The following is a 23,931-nucleotide window of genomic DNA, read 5'->3' on the forward strand; positions in this document are numbered from 1 at the left end:
GGCAGAATTAGGTCATTAATATAAATAAATAATCTTAACGTGGAGCCTCCCAGGGCTTTCAATCAATATCCCTGCAGAGATACACCACCTGGCTGTGTGTGTGTGTGGTGGTGGAAGAAACACACCTGCACCGTGCCATGTGTGTGTGTGTGTGTGTGAGCGACAGATGTGTGAGAATGGGCGGGATGGGTTGTCAGGTGGAGGGGGGGGATAGTTCCCACTCCCTGGTTCGTTCATTTCTCCACACGGCTCACTGACCTGTGGCCACAGTGCTGCTGGTCTTATCTCCACTGGAGTCTGCGGAGGACCATCGGATCTCATTTTGGATTGGCTGCCTTTAATGGGAGGCCGGGGGAGCACACTCGACAATGTCATTTATAAACCAGCGGGGGGGGGGGGGGGGGGGGGGGGGCACAAGGGACCGGGGGGAGGAGAACATGGAGGAGTCGGTGGGAGAGATTCATGTGATCAGCTCATCGTCCCTGTGTCAGCATCGTGTTCCTCTGCCTGTCAACCGTCTTCAGACTGAGACACTCCAAAACACCGTGGGACACTTTGGACCCGTCTCCGGCTCAGATCATGAATCACAACACAGACGGATCGATGAATATAACAACCTCGGTCTCTGTGACATTTGAGAATTCTCATTAAAGTCCTGACAAAGGCTCATTTGTTATTTCACTGTTCTCTAAGACACAACTTGATAAAACAATATATTTGGCACATTCCTGCACCGAGATGCACTCGAGCATTTGTCTCAACTACAGTCGAGTCTCTTCTTCCTCTCATTGTCCAGAAATGAAGCCAAATTATCCCAGATACAACCGCCGCCATCTTGTGCCAAGGAGGGAATTTGGAGAGAGAGGCTGTGTCAGAAATCAACCACTCATTCATTAACCTCTACTCAATATATAGGGTTTTCTATTCAGACGACTATATAGTGAGAAAACGCAGCTTTAAGATCTGTACGATGAATCCACAGTTGTCCACATGTAAAACAGGAAGTAAGGACCATAATGCACTATTGCGGAGTGATGATAACGTTACTCAATGTTGCCACCTTGTGACCAATGTCTGTAATAGCAAGTAAAACAGTGGCAGTCCAGTTAAAAATCAATCACTAAATCTACAGTCGACATGAAACAGTAAAGAACACACTCAGGTCAAATGGAAGCAAGAGCGGAAAATTTAAACTGAATATATTCACCCCCCCGGTTATAAAATCAAAAAACCAACAAACAATATTTTTACTTAATTAATTATTTAATGTTAGCTTTTTAATTTGGTCAATGTCCCATTTGCTAACATGGAGGCGGTGGGGTTTACAACAGCAAGTCACCAGGGGGCCATTCAGACAATTTGACATCACTTCTGGGAGCTTTCATGAGGTTTATCTATATGATCTATAATCTATGGTTTCAACAGATTTGTATTGTGGTTTATTTAGGAAATTCAGATAAACATATCCAAATATGTGTGCGACAACTTTAGTGTCAATCCCGTAGTTCTTCTTTTTTCTATGTTTGTCTAAACTCAGACAGGTGCAAGAGGCCGAGGAGGAAACAGACTCTAAAAGAGGAGAAACTGGAGTGGGGACTTACAACCGAGTCAACTGAGCTTCACAGGTCAGAGGTCAGAGGCCTGAGGAAGTGTGATCCACAGACAATCGACCCCGTCAGCCACATGATAACAGTCATTACAGAAGGTAAGATCACATCCCCTCCTCCATGATTCCTCTTTGCTTCTCCTCTCCTCTCAGCCTCTAACGTGACACCTGCCCGAGAACCCCCCCCCCCCCCCCCCCCCCCCATAGAGCCGACAGTCTGTGTGTTTGCTGCATCATTTGACTCATGTGGAGTTTCCCCGCTTGACCTGACCCCCCCCCAGAGCCGTGACGGACTTGCCGAAGCCTGGAAAAGTGCCGGTGCTGATACAGAAGTGGATCAGAGGACTTTATTTCTTCCTGGTCCGGGTGGCACAGGGATCCACCGTGCAGCAGCTCGTCCCGACTCAGAGCTCAACCTGAAATATGATCATAAAGCATCTTTCTACATGGTTGCTTATAAAGATTAAACGGAGGCACCATCTTTGTTTAAGAGTGAAATTTTTAATTTCATGCCTGAATGGGCATAAAATCCCAGGTTGATGGAAAGAGCTGATTCCTTTGATTTTTTATTAAATGGAACCTTGTTATCTTTTGTCTGCATGTGAAAGAAATCTTATATTTGTGCTGCCATGGGAACAAACATTCAGATTTTAAAGATTTAAACAGATTTTTTTTTTTTTTTTTCATTCATGTTACTTCACCAAACAGACGCAGTAATTAAGCCTTTTTCAGAGCAGCGAGGCCAAAACACTTTCAGGGCTCTCTGTGGTCTTTAGTCATTTCAGACTTCAGGTGAATGAGTCTCACGGTGACTTGATTAAAATAAATGACAAAATCCATTCATGACGGCACACCTGCCCCCCCCACCCGGATCTGAGCCTGCATCCTAATGGAGGCTGAGACACAAAGGTGTGTTTTCTCTTGAGTATTCAAGCTCGCAGGATAGATTGTTCTCTCTTTCCAGGGTGTGAAATGTGTTTTTCACCAAGTTCACAAATGACTCAGACCTTCTCAGATGATAGTGATGAATGTGGAGGGCGATAATAATCTGCCTTGCTTCATTAATCAGTCAGAGGAACAATAAAGCCACCTGCTGCTCCAACTATTACTCAGTCAATTGTTTGAACGGAGAAACGTAAGGTGAAATTATATTTTTCTGCTCGATTTGATGATTTGAATTGAGCCAAAAGAACAAACACGCGACTAAAACACAGAATCAAATACTTTGTTTATTTCCCCGGAACAATCCAGTGCCAGAACTTCTCAGACACATTCAGTGGATTTTGATCGAAGCGTTTTTTAATTCACAGCCTTGTTTTCTCGGCCACCTGCTCCTCGGCTCCTAATGAATCTGGCAGAGCATATTAAAAGGTTTGATGTCACTCAGGCTGATTTATTGTGTGACACCAGGACACGACACAGGGTTTTAGAAGCAGAGGCAGCTCATGTGGGCGAAGGACAAGCTGATGTTAGAATGTAACCTGGCAGAGGGCAGCAAAGATCCATGCGTCAGAAACAGAGACACAGCTCAACAGACACGTCTTTACATTAGCTGGTATATTTTCTTCTCATCTGTAGATACACTCCTCTAGTTATGGATGATGGAATGAAATTATCTTTGTCAACAAGTGCCTGACAACAAAAACAATAATGTGAACAGACATTTTTACAAACATCCAATAAAATGGTTGTTAAAAGCATGTTAAACTTTCTTTTACATTAAAACATTAACATATTAATATATTAACAATATTATTAAAAAGAAAAATAGACATTGCAAATAGGGATGTGCTGTTAGTCATGTTTATTGACATTTACAAAGGTAGAAAAACTACTGTTGACGCAGTCGTTTCTTGATCTTTGCTAAAATATTTCCCAGGATGCATCTGATGTGTTAGTCTATAATGATTACATGATATCTCTGTGAATTCTGGTTACTGATTCCAACCTTCTGATGGAACAACACTTACGGATGGAGATAAAATGACTGAAGAAGCAGGGACCATGCATGAGTGAGTTCAAGTCATCGTCAAGTTTAAATATATATATGTTCTCATGTGAGTCACTGTCAGTTGTGGGCCAGAGAAATAATAACGACACGCACTGAGGAGTTTCCCGGGTCTCAAGTGTCAGATGATTCTGCCGGATGAGTCATTACGCCGTCAACGAGGAAACGCAGCATCAGTCTGCTTGTCCTCCCACTCTGTCTCTGGGAATGATGCGGAGCTCCGAGCCGTGTTTTAGAAACACATTTCCTGAAACACAGGACAGAGCAGCACGTAAAGATCACAGTTGGTGGAACACACTTTCATCAAAAGATACAATTTGTCTATCAGAAATGATGATAATTTTAACTCATGGCACGAGCACACCTGTGTTTCTTCCTCCATTGTTTATTCATTTTACATATTTCCGTGAAGATTTCATCTTTTAGATGACTAATACTGAATCTAGTTGTGCTACGATATGAAAATGTTAATGATTCTTTTTTCTAATCTGTGTTAAATCTACAATAAATAAGTTCAAAGCAAAAAATAAAGTCAGTAAACCAGTACTCTCATATTGAAGCTGTTGTTTTAAAGCAAAAAGTTGCATAGTGTTGCTTTGAAAGTTAATACAAGGATTAATAGATTTGTTTACATAGTAGGTTACAAATCCATTTAGTTTAATTTACCATTTCAGAAATAAGGTCAGACAGATTTCTAAATGGAAAAATAAAACTATTTTCTCGGGCCCATTTCCCAGCCTATTTGTTTGTCTACATCATCTATGGTCTCCAGCATCAATTTATTAAGAAGTGAATAAATAATGTATAATGGAACCACAGCAATCTAATTCATTTACTCCCTCCTCCAGTCAGGAATCACGCTCACTTTTCATACATAACTCATTCTAGGGACCATCAGCATAAGTGCACCTCTGTTATTCCACTGGACTCGTGTGATGTCGACCTTTAATAACGACGTGAGAAGAGAAAATGGTTGTAAAATTACACCAGCGTGTCCTCAGCCTTATGAACATGAGGTGTCTGGGCGAAGGAGGCCACGAGACAGAGGTGTCTGAGCTCAGGCTATTCCTGGCAGCACAACATGGATGTTGCACAGATTCAAAAAGCCGCTGTGAATGCCCACCACTCATTTCCTTTCCCCAATCTTGCCTTTGGTCAAACCAGACATTACCTCATCCTGCTGCATGCAGAAAACCCAGTCATGTGTTAACTGGCCTTGTTTCAAATGAGGACTTGCATAAGGAGAGGTGGGCTACAACCTCAGGGAAACACACCGGAGGCTGACACGGAGAAAAAGTGATTCACTGAGGCTCAGCAATATTATGAGAATCTCAAGTCTAAGTTATTTCTGACTAAACAGCCGGGTGCGTCTACTTCGCCTCCAGTCAGAGGTCACTTTCTGATTACATTTAACATTTAAATACAACCTCTCGGGGGCTCAGCATCTAAATCCATGATTCATTTAACACCAGTTTCATATAAACAACTCTGAGGCTCAAACACAGAGGCAGTTTAAAGCTCATGTTTAGAGAATTCAGTTCTTCAATGCAGATTTCATTCAACTCCAGTTAGATCAGAACAGAAACTAAATCAAGTCGATACTCTGGCTTATTGTGGTTGGCTTTATTTTCAGCAAATGTATTTATTTCTAACTCTTTTGCGCTTCATCCTCCATCTTTATGTTAAGTTTATGTTTCAAACCCGACTTAAATAACCTTGATCCACTTCCCAGACTGATTTGTGGCGTTGCCTTGAGTGAGGATTTCTGTGTTAATCCTTCAGTTTCTGAACATTCCTTCACGGAACCACCCACATGAGTCACTGCCTCTCGCAGCCTTATTGAAGTGATCTTATTAATTATATAATAGATGCATTTCCACCAGCATTACCAAAGTGTCCTCTGAAAGAAGCTTTATTTTAGTTCTGTATTGACTGAGGTTACTTCAAAGAACCTTAAAAAAACAACTGAACAGAGGAATTAAAACCTCTTACAGCGTCTCGAGAGGCTTTTATGTGACAGAACAAATAAAATGTAGAGAAACAGCAGCTTTTCTTGAAGATTATCCGAGGCTCCAAACCAACAACTCACCTGCTGTCTGGGCCGGGTTGATTCCTATTCCGTCTGCGAGGCAACAGAGAAACAGAGAAAACAACAGCAGTGTAAAAGGAAGAGATTGTGATGCAAATGAGCAGCGCAGCAATGAAGGCTATTTACAATATCATCAGTTTATCCATAATGATGTAGTACGAGGCAACGGAAAGGGGCGCGTGCCTCAGCAGCAGGCAATTCCATTTGGAATAATAACAGAACACTTATTAATTTCTGCAACTGGAAAACTAAAAAATCCATTTAAATAGAAATCAAATGTCCAATATGGTTCCACACTTTATGACTCATCTCTACACAAAGTGAGGAAATACATTGGACATGTTAAAACAAGATGTAAACAGACATCATCTCGCTTCATAGTTTAATGAATTAAACATGTTTCCATCTAACACACACAATTTACTGTGTTCATGTTTGGCACTTGACAGAAACTCTTTCTTTTTTTTGCAGTCCAGATCGAGTCAAATCATCACATTTCAACTGGATTAAAAATAAACACCAGTAGCAGTAAATCAAGTAAATAAGAGTTTCTTTGAACATCAGCATCGTAAATCTTTCATTTAGGTTTGCGAAAAGTTCTGAGCTGACTCGTCTCTAATGAGCGAACAAAGTGGGATTCGGGGGGGCTGAGATAAGTGGCATCAGCACTTTCAGAGTTCCAGCTGGTAGCCGATACAGATCAATAGAGGTGGAGCGGAATTAAAAGCAGTAATGAGTAATACTCGTACTCGGAGACGCTGATGGTGAAAACTGCCTCTGGAAGTAAAGAGACAGGGAAACGCAGAGTTTCTCCTTTAAAACCTCAGGAAATTAATATATATTTATATTACATCATTAAATGTTCCATTCATTAACTCTGCCATATGTTTTCACCCCTGTCTGGTTTAATAGTAAGAAAGATTATGCAAAAGCTACTGGACAGATTTCCATGAAACTTGCTGGATATGGGTCAGGATAGAACCAAATGGTGTAGATCTAGACCAGGGGACAAATCCAGGGAATAATTCATAAATCTTGATGAATAAAAAGAATCTGGCAAATTAAGAGAACAGATGCCGCTTGATAACATTTTATGGGATTGTTGGGCGTTGGCGGTGATACACGCTCTACTGAGTCATTATGAATCCATATTTTTTTCATATATGATCAGTAACTCATATCCCCTCTTTGAGGAAAAGGAGTCTGTTCATGTAATAGCAGGAAAGACTTCAATAAGCTATTGAAACTGGACAATTAGTGGGAATTTTAGGGACTATGTCCAAATCTAAATTGAGAAAACAGCAAGGCAACAATGCATTTTCATTTCTTAATAAACACATATATTCTTTAAATAAATCCTTTAAGCTTTAGGTTGTAATAAAAACATGTATAATAAAAACAGATGACTATGTTGAAGTGACAATTAGCAGGTTTGCTGGAGGATCTTCCACTGAACATTAAGATGTATCATCTGACTCCACAGTCTTTACTTCATCGCTTTACTTCAGCATCACTATGCAGTTCAAAGACTTGCCGTAATCTCCCCATCATTTTGTTCGAGCGCCGTCAAATCCTTCCAGCTCGGCGCTGAGGTTTTAAATCTTATCTGGGTTTCCAAACCTCCATGTCGGGAGAATGAGGGTCTGTCTCTGGTGTAAGACACGTCTAGTAAACATCTCACTTTTGCAGTTAGTTTGCCAAAGACACCTTAAAAAAAGCATTGACTCACCATTTGTTATTATTGCACTGGTGGCTGATGGCACTTTGAACTGTGAAAGGGAAAAAAGAATCAAAGATCAATGCTCAAACCCGACTTAAAGAAACAGAAGCTACTCTTTGACATTATCGTGAATTTCAGGATTACTAAAAACGCTTTGCAACACTTTGCAACCCAACTTCTCTTGAGCTGAAACAAGGTGTGAATAAATCATCAAGGCGAGAAGCTTCATCCACTGAGTCAGCGCAAAGAGAGAGACACAGACTTTGTTTGGTGACAGCTTCAAAAAAACAGGAGCTGCTGTTACGAAGACTTCAGGAAAAAAATCTCTGAAGAAAAGGAAAAGAAACTGCTGTGTAGTGTGTTTTGTTTTGAATCCTTTGTCTGCCAACTTTAACGCTTGTCACACACACACACACACATATATGTGTATATATATATATATATATATATGGAGGAAGAAGGGACACAGCCTGAGGGAAAGATAGCCACGCTTGAAATTCTGGAAGAAAATCACTCAGCCTGGTCACAATACATCCTACTTCAGTGTCCATGCGAGGGGAATGTGGGCTGCTGGGATTTGTTGAAAAAAAAGAATAGATGGAGGGATCAGTCTGTCGCCAGGGAGAAAGGGTTAGCAGACTGCTGCCAGGTAGCAGAGCAGCTCACAGGAGAAACACGATCAAACAGGAACACATGTGGACGCAGCTTCGTTTGATGTCACATAAAACCAGTGGATTAAAGATAGTTTGGAAATGGTTTAAGTAAAAAAGAATCTGCACAGTGTTCTGAATCCTGAGCTGCTGATTTCTAAATATAAATCATTTACATTTTTTAGTTACGTCTTTCAGGTAATAACGTTTCTGTTATTTGTAAATCTATAAGTTGTCTCTGTTTCTGTTATAATGACTAGTGCCAGACAGATATTGATGCATTACTAGTATTATTATGTTGTGTATATGTCTAATAAACATGAATGTTAATGCTTATTAAGATGGTGTTACCAAAACCTTATGACAAATCAATTTTGTTGCGGTTTGATTTTTTATAGTTTAATCATAGGCTGAATTTAACAAATACATAGAACCTAAATTAAGAAAATAAATGTATTTTTTATTAAGATAAATGTACATCTTTTCTGCATGGTTTAATCTATAAAATAAAAAGTAAACTCTGATACCATTTTATCTGTGAAAGGCTCATATCTGATGTTCTTATTGGTTAACCTATAAATCAATCAGGCTCTTATATCGATCAACATGGGATTTAGATAAACACCTGTTGAATAAAAGGGTAAAATCCCATTTAACATTACAAACCAGTCTGACGAGTGAGGTTCTCACAGAGAAAAAGCTTCAACCCAGTGCTTTGATTAGAATAATACAGATGATCTGACTCAACGGCCTCTGTTGGGTTAATGGAGCCTCCACCATTAGCCCACACAAGGCCAGATATGAAATGTGAAAGTGATGCTTCATCAGTGTCCTGGTTTTCAACAGCAGCTCGTCAACACCCTGTCTGCACATTATAACAGCAGCACATCACATCAGCAGCAGCCACAGTGATGCTGATGTGTTTGTGTTGGTAGAAAACAGAGCCTAAAAAGAGTCTGTGGGTTAGAGTAGGTGACATGTGGGACATTACTCGACCTGCTCAGACAACTGCATTGATTTAAATACAAGCCAGTTGAGAAAGAAGAGTGAAAAACCTGTCTGGAAGACTTCCTGTGTCTGAACCACTCACGGCTCTAGGACTTAATTTCAGTTTAGAAAAGGTCGTGTGTAATTGCTGACAACAAATCTGCACAATTATCAAGCTGTGTAGGTCAGACTGAGATTAAAACCTGATGAATACTGGGTATAATAAAAACATCAGTTGACACCAAAACAAAAGAGAAAATGATTTATTGGTTGATATTTATGTCAAATCATGAAAATACAAATCATCCTGGATGACAATTCCGTAAATTAGCTTGGTAAGCACTTATTTATTTGGTTATGAATCTTCTTGTGAAGATATTATTCTGATGTTAATTATTAATATTTGTATATGCAGTGAATCATCAATAAATTAAAAAAATAAGTGTGACCAACATATGTGTTGAGCAGATGGCGACGACAACAAAAAACGCACTCTGAGGAACAAAGCTGTGCGACGGTGACACTACAGATGAACTCAAACATCTTTACACACAGCCTCGACCATATGTACATCCATATTCATCTGCGATATGTTCAGCCTAAATTCCCATGAGATCACGGTATTGAAGAGTTGGAAGAGTTATACTTGGTTATTACATTATATATGAAGAACAAAAAATACATAACGTACCTCCTCAGCTGCAAACTTCAAAACTGCAGTGAATGGCGTGCTGTCTGGAACACTCAGTCTGTAATACAAACAAAAATCAGGATTTTTAAAACACCATAAAATCCAGCATGTTTTGATAAGTCACTTTTTTTAAAGGAGGACTTCTTTATTTAAATATCATATCTTTGATCGACAAACACCTGCTTTGCTTTCTGCTCGAGGTGTTCACAACTACAACTTATCTCTGGTGGAAATCTGTAGCCGACACTTTCAGTCGGTTGCTTCTCCAGTGACATGTGATTCAAGTTATCAGCTGGGAGCAAAGAACCCAGAGGGCAACAATAACAAAAACAAAAAACAAAAACCAGAAAGAGATATATCTTGCTGAGATGTGCGATAAAAAAAAACAAGCCAAGTGATATGAAATCCCTAAATAAGGCAACGTGGAGGGAGCCGAGGTGGTGGAGGGCAACAAAAAAAAATCAATGGACACAGTCAGAACAGCAAGTAGCTGAGAGAGGAGCTGAAGATGAGCTGCAGCTTTATCTGTGTGAGTGTTTACAGAAACTATCCCACTGTCTCACCTGAGAGAGAGAGGGGGGGGGGGGGTTCGAGCTCATTTCTATGGCAGATTAACACGTCGCCTCATTTACTTTCATCATCATCCCTTTATTTGTGCTGAGACATTAGCAGCAGCACAGACTCTCCACTCATCAGAGATTTGACCTCCACTGATGGTTTTTCAGCTGCTTTATTTTGCAGTTGCACGGATCAAAATTCAAACTGAAGCTACGTTATGAAATTTGATTTGAAGGGTCTGCCGTGTATATTACTGGGAAAATCTAACTCTTCTATGGTTTTGTTGGTTTGAGACACGCTGCTCTGGTGACAGCTGATTCTTCAATACGACTACGCACTCATACTCGACCATTACTGACAACAACTCTCATTTCATGTCATTGCTGCTCCCTTCATCTCTATCAGACATTCTCTTATGTACAAATACTTTAAAACACACTTTTCCATTATGTTACAAACTGTTTCTTCTAATCAATCTACTGTACTTCTGTCTGTCCTGGGAGAGGGAAATCCTCACACGTGTCTTTCTCTGAGGTTTGTATGTGTTCTCCACGGTTAATAGGTTGGAGTTTGGTAGTTTTTCCTCACTCTTGTTGAGGATTAACAACAGATGATGTACCACCTTATTAAGCCCTATGAGATAAATTACATTTTGTGAATATGGGCGATACAAACTAAAGTTGATGATTGATTGAAAATCTTCCTAATAAGCCTACAAACAATTGATGAAAAGCAGTAGCAGACGAATAAAAGCTGCTTCAAAAACAGTATATATAGTGAATTGCATCATTTAAAAGGGATAATTCACAGAATATTCACTCTTTATTTATTTACCACTATGCTGACGGAGGAGTTGGTTTAAGTGGGTAAATACTTTTGCAGCCAAATCCAATATAATTGAAGTAACTGGGGATCAATTGTCCTGTGTCCGTACGCCCCGACATTCAAATTTGACCCACGAAATGAATTGGATTTGGCTGCAACACGTTTCACCCCTGAAACTCCAGAAGTGTTTTGTGGACTCAAACACTTCAACCACCACCTCCACCTCTAGTGGCGAGTAGAGAATGATTGAAGTTTCATTTTCAGGTGAACTATCTCTTCAATGTGGGCGACAGGGATAGAATCAGGGGTTTCAAAATGTATTTTATTGGACAGTTAATGGTCCGAATGAAAACTGTGTCGTCCGACCAGAATTTGAAGGAAACACCTGAAGAATGAGAGATGGCAACTGACTGGTTTGATTAGGAATTTACATTATGATTACATTCTGCCACATGTGGAGTATATTTTCTGTTGATCATCTTCTTCCTGCTGATTCCAAATCCAATTCAACCGCTTGTTTTGTGAAGATGGATTCAATTAAAAATGCATTGTCACATTTTAGAGATGGAAACGTGTTGGAGACGTGAGGTTATCACACAGATGCATGAGTTAAAGATCCATTAAACACACATCTATGACAACCTGTGATCACCACGTGTAGGGTCACACGTCCATTCATTCCATTAGTGACACCGTTATGAGCACGTGGCATATTAATAGAAAACATCTAAACAAGAGGGGAGGTAAACAGTCAATGGAAACAGCTGTTCTCCCATTGACCACCACAGTGCACGTAGATCTCGTTGAAAAGCACGTTAGCTTCCACATTAGCAACAAGCAGACATGTTGTTTAGCAGTAACATGGAAATCAAGGATTTAAAGAAGTAACAGACGTGGTTCTCGAGCTGTCAGTGATTCACTCACACTTTGTACGGCAGCCGCGGGTCCGACGTCAGGGTGATTTTAAACGTGACTTTAGACCTAAGGACGGAAACGGAACCACGGTTAGCACCAGCGCCATGTTGGGTAATTTAACTTGAAACATGTTCGGGGACATTTTCACTCAGAGCTGGAAGAAAACTCACATTTTTGTTTACGAGGCGACTCAGTCCGCTGCCTGTTTACACACACCCGGAAGTCCGAAGGACCCACAACACACACGTCATCCCGTTAGTGGTTTTTAAACACATATTTAACATGTATGTGATGGTTGTATGTGTATTAAAATATTTTTAGCTTTGTTTTAAATCTTCAATCTTTTAAATGTACGTGTTAGAATAAAAGAAGAAGCTATATTTTGTGCTAATAATTGAAAGGCATAATACTAGACGACTAACATTTACCGTAAGTATCAGCGGTAAAGCGCACTCACATTGAGCACCTATTCAAATGAATGGAGAGAGATCTCAAAGATCAAATTGCACATTTATAACTTCAAACTTTTTTCCCAATTAAATACTAAAATAAATGTTAATTGTGCCTTTCTACCGGCTTCGTGTGTTATTACACTCTTAAATTTGAACCTGTTTGTTTGTTTGTTTGTTTGTTTGTTTGTTTGTTTTGGACACAACATATTGCCACTTGGTCATTGGACCGGAATGTCATGTAGAAGAGTTAATACATTTTCCACTGAAGCATCACATCAGTCTATTTAATAAAGTCACTGGTGAACTTTTCATTTTCTCCAGTTTAATAATGTTTGTCATGTTGGTTTTTCAAGATCCAGTCAGATTTCAACCATTTTAGATTTAGCATAAAAAACGATTATATATCAGATTTTATTGAGGGAATTTGTGGCTTTGATTAACATTATAAGTCCAAATAGTCAATTGAAAGAGATGAACGTATAAAATCACAATTTGTGTCCATATTTCTGTGTTTCCAGGTGTATAACAGCAAAGGGTCATGTCTCTGTTTGCAGGAAATATGTTTGCCATGTTTTCTAATGTCCACTTTTTTGATCTTCCTCAAATAAACTGTTAATTCACATTTAAGTGACACTGACTCCTCATATAACAACAGTGGGGCAAGATACGGCTGTGAAAATACTACAAATCCCAGGTGAATATTAAGATGTGAAATGAAACTCATGTTCTTTCCATGCCAGTTCACCTCCTGCTGCTGCTGCACCACTTGTAGTGAGACACAGAGAGAGAGGGTGGTGTGCAGTGTCGACCGTGGAAAGACACACAGCAAACAGAATGGGAGCAGACATATTATGATGACTCAGAGTTACAATCCAGATGCTCAGGCACACACCTCGGGGGACTTTAGTGATGGGTCCTCTCCAGAACGGAGTACAGACGCAGAGGAGGCTGTGGTGACGCTGGGGAAAGAACAAAAGAGGGAGACCTATATAGAGGCATATGCAACAAAGGCAGCGTGGAGAAAATATACTGTGCAGGATGTCGCTTCCTATTGAAGTATTTTATAGATATTTTGTTTAAGTCTAGACATGAAAGAAAAGCAGACACGGCATTTTTTTTAAATATTATACAATTGGCACAAAGCTAGTGATTTCCTTCGGCGTATCCAGGAAACAGCAGACTGTTTAATAATTTAAGTTTCTTGCCTGATCCCATTCTCCAAAAGAAAATTAGATAATTGCGGTATTAAGGGACTGGCTGTTTTTCAACTGGCTGTCTGAATCCGTTATTGTGGCGTAGGCAAAATATTAGTTTTGAAGCTTTAATTAGAGTTGAAAATACGACATTGCCTTTATTTTTACTCTCAGACCTCGAGTGTGTTCAAAATGCAAAGCACAGGCGCTGCGGTCGCTGTGCAGCCTCCACTGACAGAGTTTATTACAGTTTTTTTTCGATTGCATAAACACTAAAATCAAAAGTATAACACAATTATCAAACCTGACACTCAAGGAGCAAAACAGGGGCCCAGATCTGCACCACTATGAGCACAATGTCAGCTTCACACTTTTTGCAAAACAATACACACAGTGATCTGTAAAACACTAAACACACTTGTATACATTAAACACAGAAGTATATCAAGATGTCACTTCCTTGCAATTCCTAAGCACTGCCTGTCAAATGACCACCCCTATGGGCCAATTGGTTCAACACAGCCATCAGGTGTGCAAACCCAGCATTGCTTAATTGTAGACACACCAATCAGGTTTAAGCACTTTAAAAATGCATCAGCTGAGTTCACCTGTTTTCAACCAAAATGGAGCTTGTGCTCAAAAAAGAAGAAGATCGAGGGTGAGAGGGGGAATCCACAGAGGGGGAGAAGGCTGCGGCTGCAGTATCAGTATTGTTCACTTTAGCACTGTGATGTTGCATACTGCACATATAACTTTCATAATGTAAATGTACTGTATTCCAGGCCTATGCTGAACTACACAATCTTGTCTTTCACTGTATTTCTGAGAGTTTTACAGATGGATGCTGAGGTAATCGCATGAATTCATATACATAGATGAGACAGGGTTCATAGGACAAAATCAAGAAGGAGAAGCAGAAATACCATTGGCCACGGGGCTATAATCCATGTCCCAGGGCAACGTGGGGGTAACATCACCCTTTGCGCTGCCACTACACAGAATGGGGTCCTCCTCCGTCACGCCCATATGATCCCTTACAACACACCTCACATTCTCAAATGTTTGGACCGATTACACAACATCGTCACAGCAGTAAACCACATGCACCAGATGCAATCCATTGTCATCTGGTACAATGAGTCATTCCACCGCTCTGCTCTGGTCCAGAACTGGTTTCAACACCATCCACAGTTTACAGTACCATACCTTCCACCATACTCTCCGTCTCTAAACCCAATCAAAGAGTTTTTCTCGGCATGGCGGTGGAGGGTTTACGATCTCCAGCCCCAGGCTCAGGTGCCCCTCATTGAAACTGTACTGGATACAGAATTTTCTGCTTGTCTGATATTTGTCGAGCATTCAGTGTTATGCACACTCCTGTAGTAGCATGATATCTGGGACATGTTTTGTTGTGATTCTCCATGTTGACATGTTGACTGATGACAGTCCACCAGACCCGTGAACATTGGCTGAGTGACCAAAACACGAACACCACACAATGTTTGTGCTCCATCTTGAATTCCAGTTTTACCTTGAAATTGTCTTTGTTTAAAATACAGCAATGCCTAATTTAATGACCAATGCGTAGGTACACTGAGTGGACCTAATGCAGTCCCATACAAAATGCCATATATTATATAAGAAGACATTTTACTCCAAAATTGAAAAAGTTGAGATCTCAAATTTCCTTTTAATTTAAGACAAACACAATCAAGTAACACTTTATCAATTTACGCTGGTTCTGTGCAGCAACTGTGACTCTTATTCTGAAAATATCTGAAAGTTAGATGCTTACTATTGCTATTTGATCACCAGCCATAATGAGGTTACTCTCCTCCGCCTTATACAGCTTTTGGGACCTAAGTTCAGGTGAAGGTGCCGATGGCTGATGAATTAAAGGAAGAAACTTGCACTTGAGAAACAGTGACATTTCAGCTTGAAAAACAGCAAAACTTTAGTCTGTGTGGAATAAATACTGAGAACAAATAATTCCATTTTAGAAATTTTATTCATTTTTATAAATGTTGGGATAACAGGAGCACCCTGAGAAAACCCATTGGAGAACTTTAGACTTAGTAAAAGCCATGTCAGGAGTAATATCATCCACCTATTATCTCCTGAAGAAGGAAGAGATGCCTGCTCTTAAAGAGGAGAAGAAGCCAGGCTTTTTGCACAGGCGTCTTCTCACAATGGAGATTATTAATATCTCAAGTCCTGGATCTCTTCCAAGAAGGGAAGACATTAGCGTCTTTGGAGAAGGCCACTTCTTACACAGCTCCTTGTAAATGTCCATGTCAAAGCTTCTTTTCAGGATGTAAGGTGAGTCAATGTCTTTGACCTCGGCCCATATTCTCTCCAGCAGATGGTGCCTTGTATCATCATCGTTACAGGTCACCTTTGCCTTTTTATAGATTTGTGTGACGAGCTTGTCCGAGAGAACACTGACGTACATTTTATATTTGACCTCTGCCTGGATCTTTTCAATCTTCTCCCTGGCCCTCCTGTCTGATGATCCTGAGTTCTCACACTCTTTGCTGACTTCTGATGAGGAAGACTGCTTCGATCTTTTCTTCCCACTGCTGCTGATCACTGCTGGTGTTGACTGCTTCGGTCTTTCATTCCCTCCGCTGCTGACTTCTGAGGATGAAGACTGATTCCATCTTTTACTCCCACTGCTGCTGACCACTGCTGGTGTTGACTGCTTAGATATTTTCTTCCCTCTGCTGGTGACCACTGTTGGTGTTGACTGCTTCGAACTTTGACTCCCACTGCTGGTGACCACTGCTAGGGTTGACTGCTTGGACATTTTCTTCCCTCTGCTGGTGACCACTGCTGCTGTTGACTGCTTCGATCTGTTACTCCCACTGCTGTCGACCACTGCTGGTGTTGACTGCTTAGATCTTTGACTCCCACTGCTGGTGACCACTGCTGGTGTTGACTGCTTCAGTCTTTCATTCCCTCCGCTGCTGACTGCTGAGGATGAAGACTGCTTCGAACTTTGACTCCCACTGCTGCTGACCAATGCTGGTGTTGACTGCTTAGATATTTTCTTCCCTCTGCTGGCGACCACTGCTGCTGTTGACTGCTTCGATCTTTTACTCCCATTGCTGGTGACCACTGCTAGGGTTGACTGCTTCAGTCTTTCATCCCCTCCGCTGCTGACTTCTGAGGATGAAGACTGCTTTGATCTTTTCTTCCCTCCGCTGCTGACGTCCGAGGATGAAGACTGCTTCGAACTTTGACTCCCACTGCTGCTGACCACTGCTAGGGTTGACTGCTTCAGTCTTTCATTCCCTCCGCTGCTGACTTCTGAGGATGAAGACTGCTTCGAACTATTACTCCCACTGCTGGTGACCACTGCTGGGGTTGACTGCTTCAGTCTTTCCTTCCCTCTGCTGCTGACTTCTGAGGATGAAGACTGCTTTGATCTTTTCTTCTCACTGCTGGTGACCACTGCTGGGGTTGACTGCTTCAGTCTTTCATCCCCTCCGCTGCTGACTTCTGAGGATGAAGACTGCTTTGATCTTTTCTTCCCTCCGCTGCTGACTTCTGAGGATGAAGACTGTTTCGATCTTTTACTCACACTGCTGGTGACCACTGCTGGTGTTGACTGCTTCAGTCTTTCATTCCCTCTGCTGGTGAACTCTGATGATGGTGACAACTGCTCCGATCTTTTCTCCTCTAGGCTGTTGACCTCTAATGATGATGACTGCGATGAGTCGATGGTCATTAGAGCGACTGACACTCTGTTTGTGTGGCGGTTAACTTGGTTGTTCAACCACCAGCTTATCAAGGACAGAAAACAAAACACCCTGGTCTGAATGTCTGCATATATGCCCCTGTGTGAAGTAGGAACCCGAACCTTCTTCACTAGACCTGAACCCCTGTCTGAATTCTTGCCAGGTGCGATGTGCGAATAGATTAGATCTGAAAGCTGTTTTGTGAATACAATAACCCTTTCAGATCGAGGCTTTTCCAGTGTTTTGAATGCAGAACTTTCATTTCCATCTCCTGGCTTCTCCTTCTCCAGAAGCACAGCGTCAATACTAGCAATCAATGACTGCATCGCCTTCCTGCTAGTGAATTTTGGATTCTCATTGAATTTTTTCGCGACCTTTGACAATATTTGGAGCGTCCCTGCTGCGGCAAAAGTCTTTATGAAAAGCCTATTGATCTTTCCCATCGCTTTACCGTTTGAGAAGTTTGTCTCTGGATATTCCTTTCCATTTGTGCTTTCCTCACTGATTGACTCAATTATTTCATCTAAAGCCAAATCAATCTCTGAAGAAAACAAGGAATTGAGAGAGAGGCTGTCATTGAACTCATTGAAGAAGTCTGTGATGTCAGTCAAACTCTCGTTGATTGTTTCCTGGACAAGCCTCTTCACACTGTCCACACTGCTTGATGTTGAACCTCCCTCTGAGGAACTACCTGACTTGGAGCTTACTCGTGAAGAGTAGGAGCTTGAAGAAGTCCTACTAACCAGAATGGGATCGTCAGAAGGGTCCTGTTCCTCTGAGGAGATGGCCCAACTTTGCTTGACCAATTGGTTGATTCGTCCGTCTGTCTTTAGCGACTCGCAGGCATAACAGATCATCTGTTGGACTTTAGCGGGGTTAATAAGGCGGGTTGGGATATGCTTCTCAGAGCTCACACAGATGGAGCTCGCAGACAAGGTGGAGTTGACAGTCTCCGTCACCTCCTCTACAACCAAGTCTGTGAGCTTATCCAAACTCTCAGATGTTGTTGTGCTGCCTGGTGAAAGACTGTTGTTGAGAGTGTCGCCCAGTATGGACCGAACTTTATCCTCAGACACGGGTGAACGGGGACGTCGCTTTACAATGGCATTTGAAACAGACGTCATTAAGTTCAGCAGAAGTTCTGCCAACATAAATGTTGTAGCTTCATCCGGTTTGCATGACTTCAACCTCTCCCACTGCTCTGCTGTGAGCTTCGTAAAAAAGCTTTCAAAGTACGGGCGGACAGTCTCTGGATTTATGTCCATTTGTTTAACTTTCTGAGTGAATTCCATTGTTGCTGTTTTTTTCGCTGTTCGAAATGTGTTTTGCATGAAAAATCTCTTGTTCTTCTTTGTTCTACCAAATGGCTGGTTGCTGCAGACTGATTTTCAATGAAGCAAAGTGGACACTAGGAATTGAGGCAAAGGGGATTAAAGGAATTGAAGCAAAGGGGATTAGAGGAATTGAAGCAAAAGGGGTTAAAGGAATTGAAGCAAAGAGAGTTAGAGGAACAGAAGCAAAGGGGGTTAAAGGAATTGAAGCAAAGGGGATTAAAGGAATTGAAGCAAAGGGAGTTAGAGGAACAGAGGCAAAGGGGGTTAAGGGAATTGAAGCAAAGGGGATTACAGTTTTTTTTCGATTGCATAAACACTGAAATCAAAAGTATTACACAATTATCAAACCTGACACTCAAGGAGCAAAACATGGGCCCAGATCTGCACCACTATAAGCACAATGTCAGCTTCACACTTTTTGCAAAACAATACACACAGTGATCTGCAAAACACTAAACACACTTGTATACATTAAACACAGAAGTATATCAAGATGTCACTTCCTTGCAATTCCTAAGCACTGCCTGTCAAATGACCACCCCTATGGGCCAATTGGTTAAACACAACATGTTTAACCAATTGGCGTTCAAACACATGATTGCTTAATTGTAGACACAACTATCAGGTTTAAGCACTATAGCAATGCAGCAGCTTAGTTCAACTGTTTTCAACCAAAATGGAGCTTGTGCTCTGTTACGACCCTGGTTGTCTATATGTGTTACTGTGTATATATGTTATTGTTCTGTTCCTCCCTCTAGAGTGTGAGCAGTCTTCTTGAGTGAGTGTGTGTGTGGGTGCCTGATTGCTAGCAGGTTGGACCTGCTGATTGGCGTGAGCCACCTGATTGCTGCTCCAGGATTGGCCAGAGGGAAGAGAGGAGCCTATTTGAACCACTAACTGACTGCAGTCTTCCTTTTTCCACCAATTCTCCCACAACCAACTTGGACCAGTGTCGGATGAATTATTGTTTTGTTTGTGTATGGATGAAAATAGAAAACTGTGTGTGGTAGCCCTGTAGGAGGGAGAAGCCATTTTCTTTTACCCTTTTCTCCTGTGTTTCCTGGTTTAGTAGTTAGGTAAGCTTTTGTCTTTTTGTTAACATTTTTGGTTTGTAGCAGGAAGGTAGGGAAATACCTTGTTTTTGTTTGTTGTTTTGGCCTGTTCTCCCTCTGAAGTGTAAATAAAAAGCTACCCGTAAACATAAATACCTGGTGACACTGGCCTGCTTGGGAGTGGGAGAATGGGAGAAGCACCGTTATGTCTCTGGGTTCCCCTAGACCAGGGGCGTAACAGCTCAAAAGAGAAGAAGGGTGAGAGGGGGAATCCATGGAGGTGGAGAAGGCTGCGGCTACGGCATTAGTAATGATGTTGTGTGTGTGATGTTGCATACTGCACATATAACTTTCATAATGTAAATGTACTGTATTCCAGACCTATGCTGAACTACACAATCTTGTCTTTCACTGTATTTCTGAGAGTTTTACAGATGGATGCTGAGGTAATAGCGTGAATTCATATACATAGATGAGACAGGGTTCATAGGACAAAATCAAGAAGGAGAGACAGAAATATCCAGTGGCGGTGCGTCAATACAGGGCGCTGGGGCGCCGCCCACCCTACAATTTTGAGATGAAAAAAAAAAAAAAAAAAAAATGACATGTCAAAAAACATTATATATCAAATAATTTAATAAGAAATGTACTGTTTTAAAGCGTTAAATGTGTGCCGGAGACCGTAAGCCCCTGTCAAAAACCACTTAAATGTGACCAAATATAATATATTGCCATTCGTTGAATGATAACATACGATAACGTCACTGAGAGAGAAGCCACTCCTCCCTGTGGGCGCCGGTCAAGTGGAAGTCTATGGAAGCCAAAAAAAGGGGCAGGAACATTTGAGCAAGGACAGTTCTCATTGGCGGATGACAGTTCGAGCCATGGGCGCACGTACCTTGCGCCCACAGCCAATGAAAGGGTTTCTAACAGGACTGTCCAATCAGAGACCTTTTGTGATTCCCTCACATCACATATCTACAGGTGCAGCATAGTTAGCACTTAGCAGATACTTGTTTTAATCTGAGAGTATGGCGAATGAAAACTCTATTGTAGCTATTCACAGAACACCATTCAATCGACGATCGGATGTCGATAAAAAGAAACTAAAAGAAATGGGACCTGACCGTCCGGATTTAAAACTTGAACAGATAAGCACTGACCGCGGAAGAACCTACAAGCGGAGCTTCTCCTCCAGCCTTTATGCTAACCGGAGCTGGTTAGCGGGCTGTGCAGTGAGTAATGCGTTTTTTTGTTTCCCCTGCTTGTTGTTCCAATGTACTGGGACTGAAATACTCTGGACTACAACGGGGATGAGGGATCTAAAGCACTTCACCCAGAAATGCAAGAAACACGAATCGTCTCGCTGCCATCTCACTAACAGCATGAAGCTAAGTCTCTTTGGGAGACTGAGTATAGCGGAACAGCTCGACGAAGGGTACCGAATTGGCATCCGTAAACACAATGAGGAAGTAAGGAAGAACAGGCACATTCTCTCAAGAATTATAGACTGTATTAAGTTCTGTGGTGCATTTGAGTTGGCACTGCGTGGTCATGATGAGAGCGAGAGCTCTGATAACCCAGGGATATTTCGTGGCTTGGTGGACGTTGTTGCCTCACTCGACGGTGCACTGAAAGACCATCTCGACAGCGCGACTGTGTTCAAGGGAACATCCAAAACGGTCCAGAATGAACTTCTTGACTGTATGCTGGCTGTTGTTAGGGAAAAGATCATAAGCGAGATTCAAAGCAGCGATTTTCTATCGATCCAAGCAGATGAGACCACGGATATTAGCACACAAACCCAGCTTGTGCTTGTGCTTCGCTACTTAAATGGTGCTAACCTGGAGGAAAGATTCTTTGAGTTCATCCCTCTGCAGTCAGCTACAGCAGCGACCATTGCCATGGCATTAAAAGAACGCCTTGCTGCCATCCTCCCAGGTGAGCAGAAAGTTAAACTCATCTGCCAGGCATATGACGGTGCCAGTGTAATGAGGGGTACCTCTTCAGGTGTTCAGAAGAGAATCCAGGACGACTACCCAACTGCCCACTATATCCACTGCTATGCCCATCAGCTCAATCTTATAATGCAACAGGCCACCTCTCACATTGTTAAAGTCAAGAACTTTTTTTCTGACTTGGGTGGATTAGCTGCGTTCTTTTCAAGATCCCCGAAGCGGACCGTTGTCCTTGATAAAACAGTGGCCCGTAGACTGCCAACGGCCAGCAATGTGAGGTGGAACTTTCACAGCCGTGCCGTCAATACTGTGTTTGAGCACAGAGATGACCTCATTGACTGCTTTGAAAGAATTCGAGCATCAGATGGCTTTGATGACAAGACCAGCCACGAAGCAGGAGGCCACATCAGGCTACTGGAGGATCCTGATTTCAACTTCTTCCTTAAACTGTTTCATCGGATAATGCCACACGTGGACATTCTCTATGCCAAGCTCCAGAACAGAAACATAGATTCAGTCTATATAAATCGCTGCATCCAGCAGTTCCAAGAGGACATACAAAAAATCAGGTAATTTCATTATTGTTATTATTCTGTAAGCTTAGTCATAACATTCTTATTTTACATTAACCATAGTAATAAGACAAATGTGATATTTAAATTATTATTATTTTTATTTACAGAGATTCAGTCCATGCAATGGTGGTGGAGCACAGGAGTGGCTCTGAGCAGCCGAGGAAGCGCCGGGCTATCGATCAAGATGAGCTTAAAAGGATTGCCACAGAGGTGAGTGTCAAAATCAGCAGATGCCTGTGTTAAAGTTCAATGTTTTGTCTTTCCCACAGCAGAACACATGTTGGAAATTGTGAGATTTGTGTGGATATCATATCAGACTATACTTTATCTAAAATACCAATTCGAAATGTTGATGAGCCATCAGACCTAATTCCTGGCTTTTGTGTGTCATGGAGTGGGGGTGTGTGTGTTTCATAGCACCAGGCTAGTTCCTGGCTTTTGTGTGTCTAGAGCCAGAGCTGTTAGACTCTGATTGTTGGCTTTTGTCTGCAGCCAGGACAAGATGGTTGAAGTCAAAGGTTATTAGCATCTAAATGCCCCACACCTTATCTGTCTGTCTCTCTCTATATTTATCTGTAGGTATGCGACACCATACTTGGACACACCAAGGAACGCTTTGCCTTCAAGGACCACCTCATCAGTGCCACCTTACTGGACAGCCCCCAGTTTGACCACTACCTCGATGCATTCCCTGAAGTTGCTCTGGCCACAACATTGAAGGCCTATCCTGTGCTCGATGGAAGTAGGCTGAAGACAGAGCTTACCCTCATCTATGGCTCAGAAGAATTCCGAACCTGTCGTGGTGCTGTGGATCTTTACCAGTTGTTCAAAGACAATAACCTTTCTGAGGTATTTTCAGAGACAGAAACACTGCTTAAAATCATCATCACAACTCCCATGGCCACTGCTGAGGCTGAGAGGTGTTTTTCAACACTGAAAAGGGTTAAAACCTTTCTCAGGAACACAATGACTCAGGACAGACTGAATGCCTTAGCCATGCTCTCAATGGAAAAAAGGCTTGTCACAGACATGATTGACTTTAACCAGAAGGTGATAGAGAGATTTGCCAGCTTGAAAGAGAGGAGGGCTAAGTTTCTTTACAAGTAGTAGGGCCTACTCTTGACAAACAACAAATGTAAAATGTTATGTCTCTTCTGCTCTAAACCTCTTTCGTGTGAGGGTGTGGGCACCTTTTTTATTCTGTTCATCTCTGAAACCCTACCCAATGTCTCTTACCTATGTCCCTACCATTCTGCTCTGAACTGTCATGCCCAAAGTAACAGGTTATTGTTATTGTTGTTGGATACTAGTGTTGAGCACTGTATGTTATTGAAATAAAGCTATGTTTTTTTTAATATTCTAATCAAAACCTCAGTTTTTTTTTCTCATTGCGGTGGGCTATTTAAACCGCGCCGCTCAAGTGCGCCCCCCCCAAAAAAAATGTCACCAGCCGCCACTGGAAATATCATTGGCCACGGGGCTATAATCCATGTCCCAGGGCAACTTGGGGGTAACATCACCCTTTGTGCTGCCACTACACAGAATGGGGTCCTCCTCCGTCACGCCCATATGATCCCT

General features: G+C 41.7%; 2 protein-coding genes across 2 annotated transcripts; one reads left to right on the plus strand and one right to left on the minus strand.

The window, feature by feature from the left end:
* Positions 1–3,393: 3,393 nt before the first annotated feature.
* On the minus strand, positions 3,394–12,308 carry ufm1 (ubiquitin-fold modifier 1). Its single transcript, XM_053442039.1, has 6 exons — positions 12,220–12,308; positions 12,059–12,115; positions 9,752–9,809; positions 7,433–7,472; positions 5,704–5,736; positions 3,394–3,861 (listed from the first exon to the last, which is right to left on the minus strand). Coding segments are annotated over exons 1-6 (264 nt in total). The 5' UTR covers positions 12,222–12,308; the 3' UTR covers positions 3,394–3,787.
* An 8,111-nt stretch (positions 12,309–20,419) lies between these two features.
* On the plus strand, positions 20,420–23,708 carry LOC128457120 (zinc finger MYM-type protein 1-like). Its single transcript, XM_053441664.1, has 3 exons — positions 20,420–22,347; positions 22,461–22,563; positions 22,933–23,708. The coding sequence occupies exons 1-3, from the start codon at positions 20,852–20,854 to the stop codon at positions 23,458–23,460; spliced, it is 2,127 nt and encodes a 708-aa protein (XP_053297639.1). The 5' UTR covers positions 20,420–20,851; the 3' UTR covers positions 23,461–23,708.
* The last annotated feature ends 223 nt before the right edge of the window (positions 23,709–23,931 follow it).

Source organism: Pleuronectes platessa, chromosome 15, assembly GCF_947347685.1.
Source record: "Pleuronectes platessa chromosome 15, fPlePla1.1, whole genome shotgun sequence".
NCBI classification, from domain to species: domain Eukaryota; kingdom Metazoa; phylum Chordata; class Actinopteri; order Pleuronectiformes; family Pleuronectidae; genus Pleuronectes; species Pleuronectes platessa.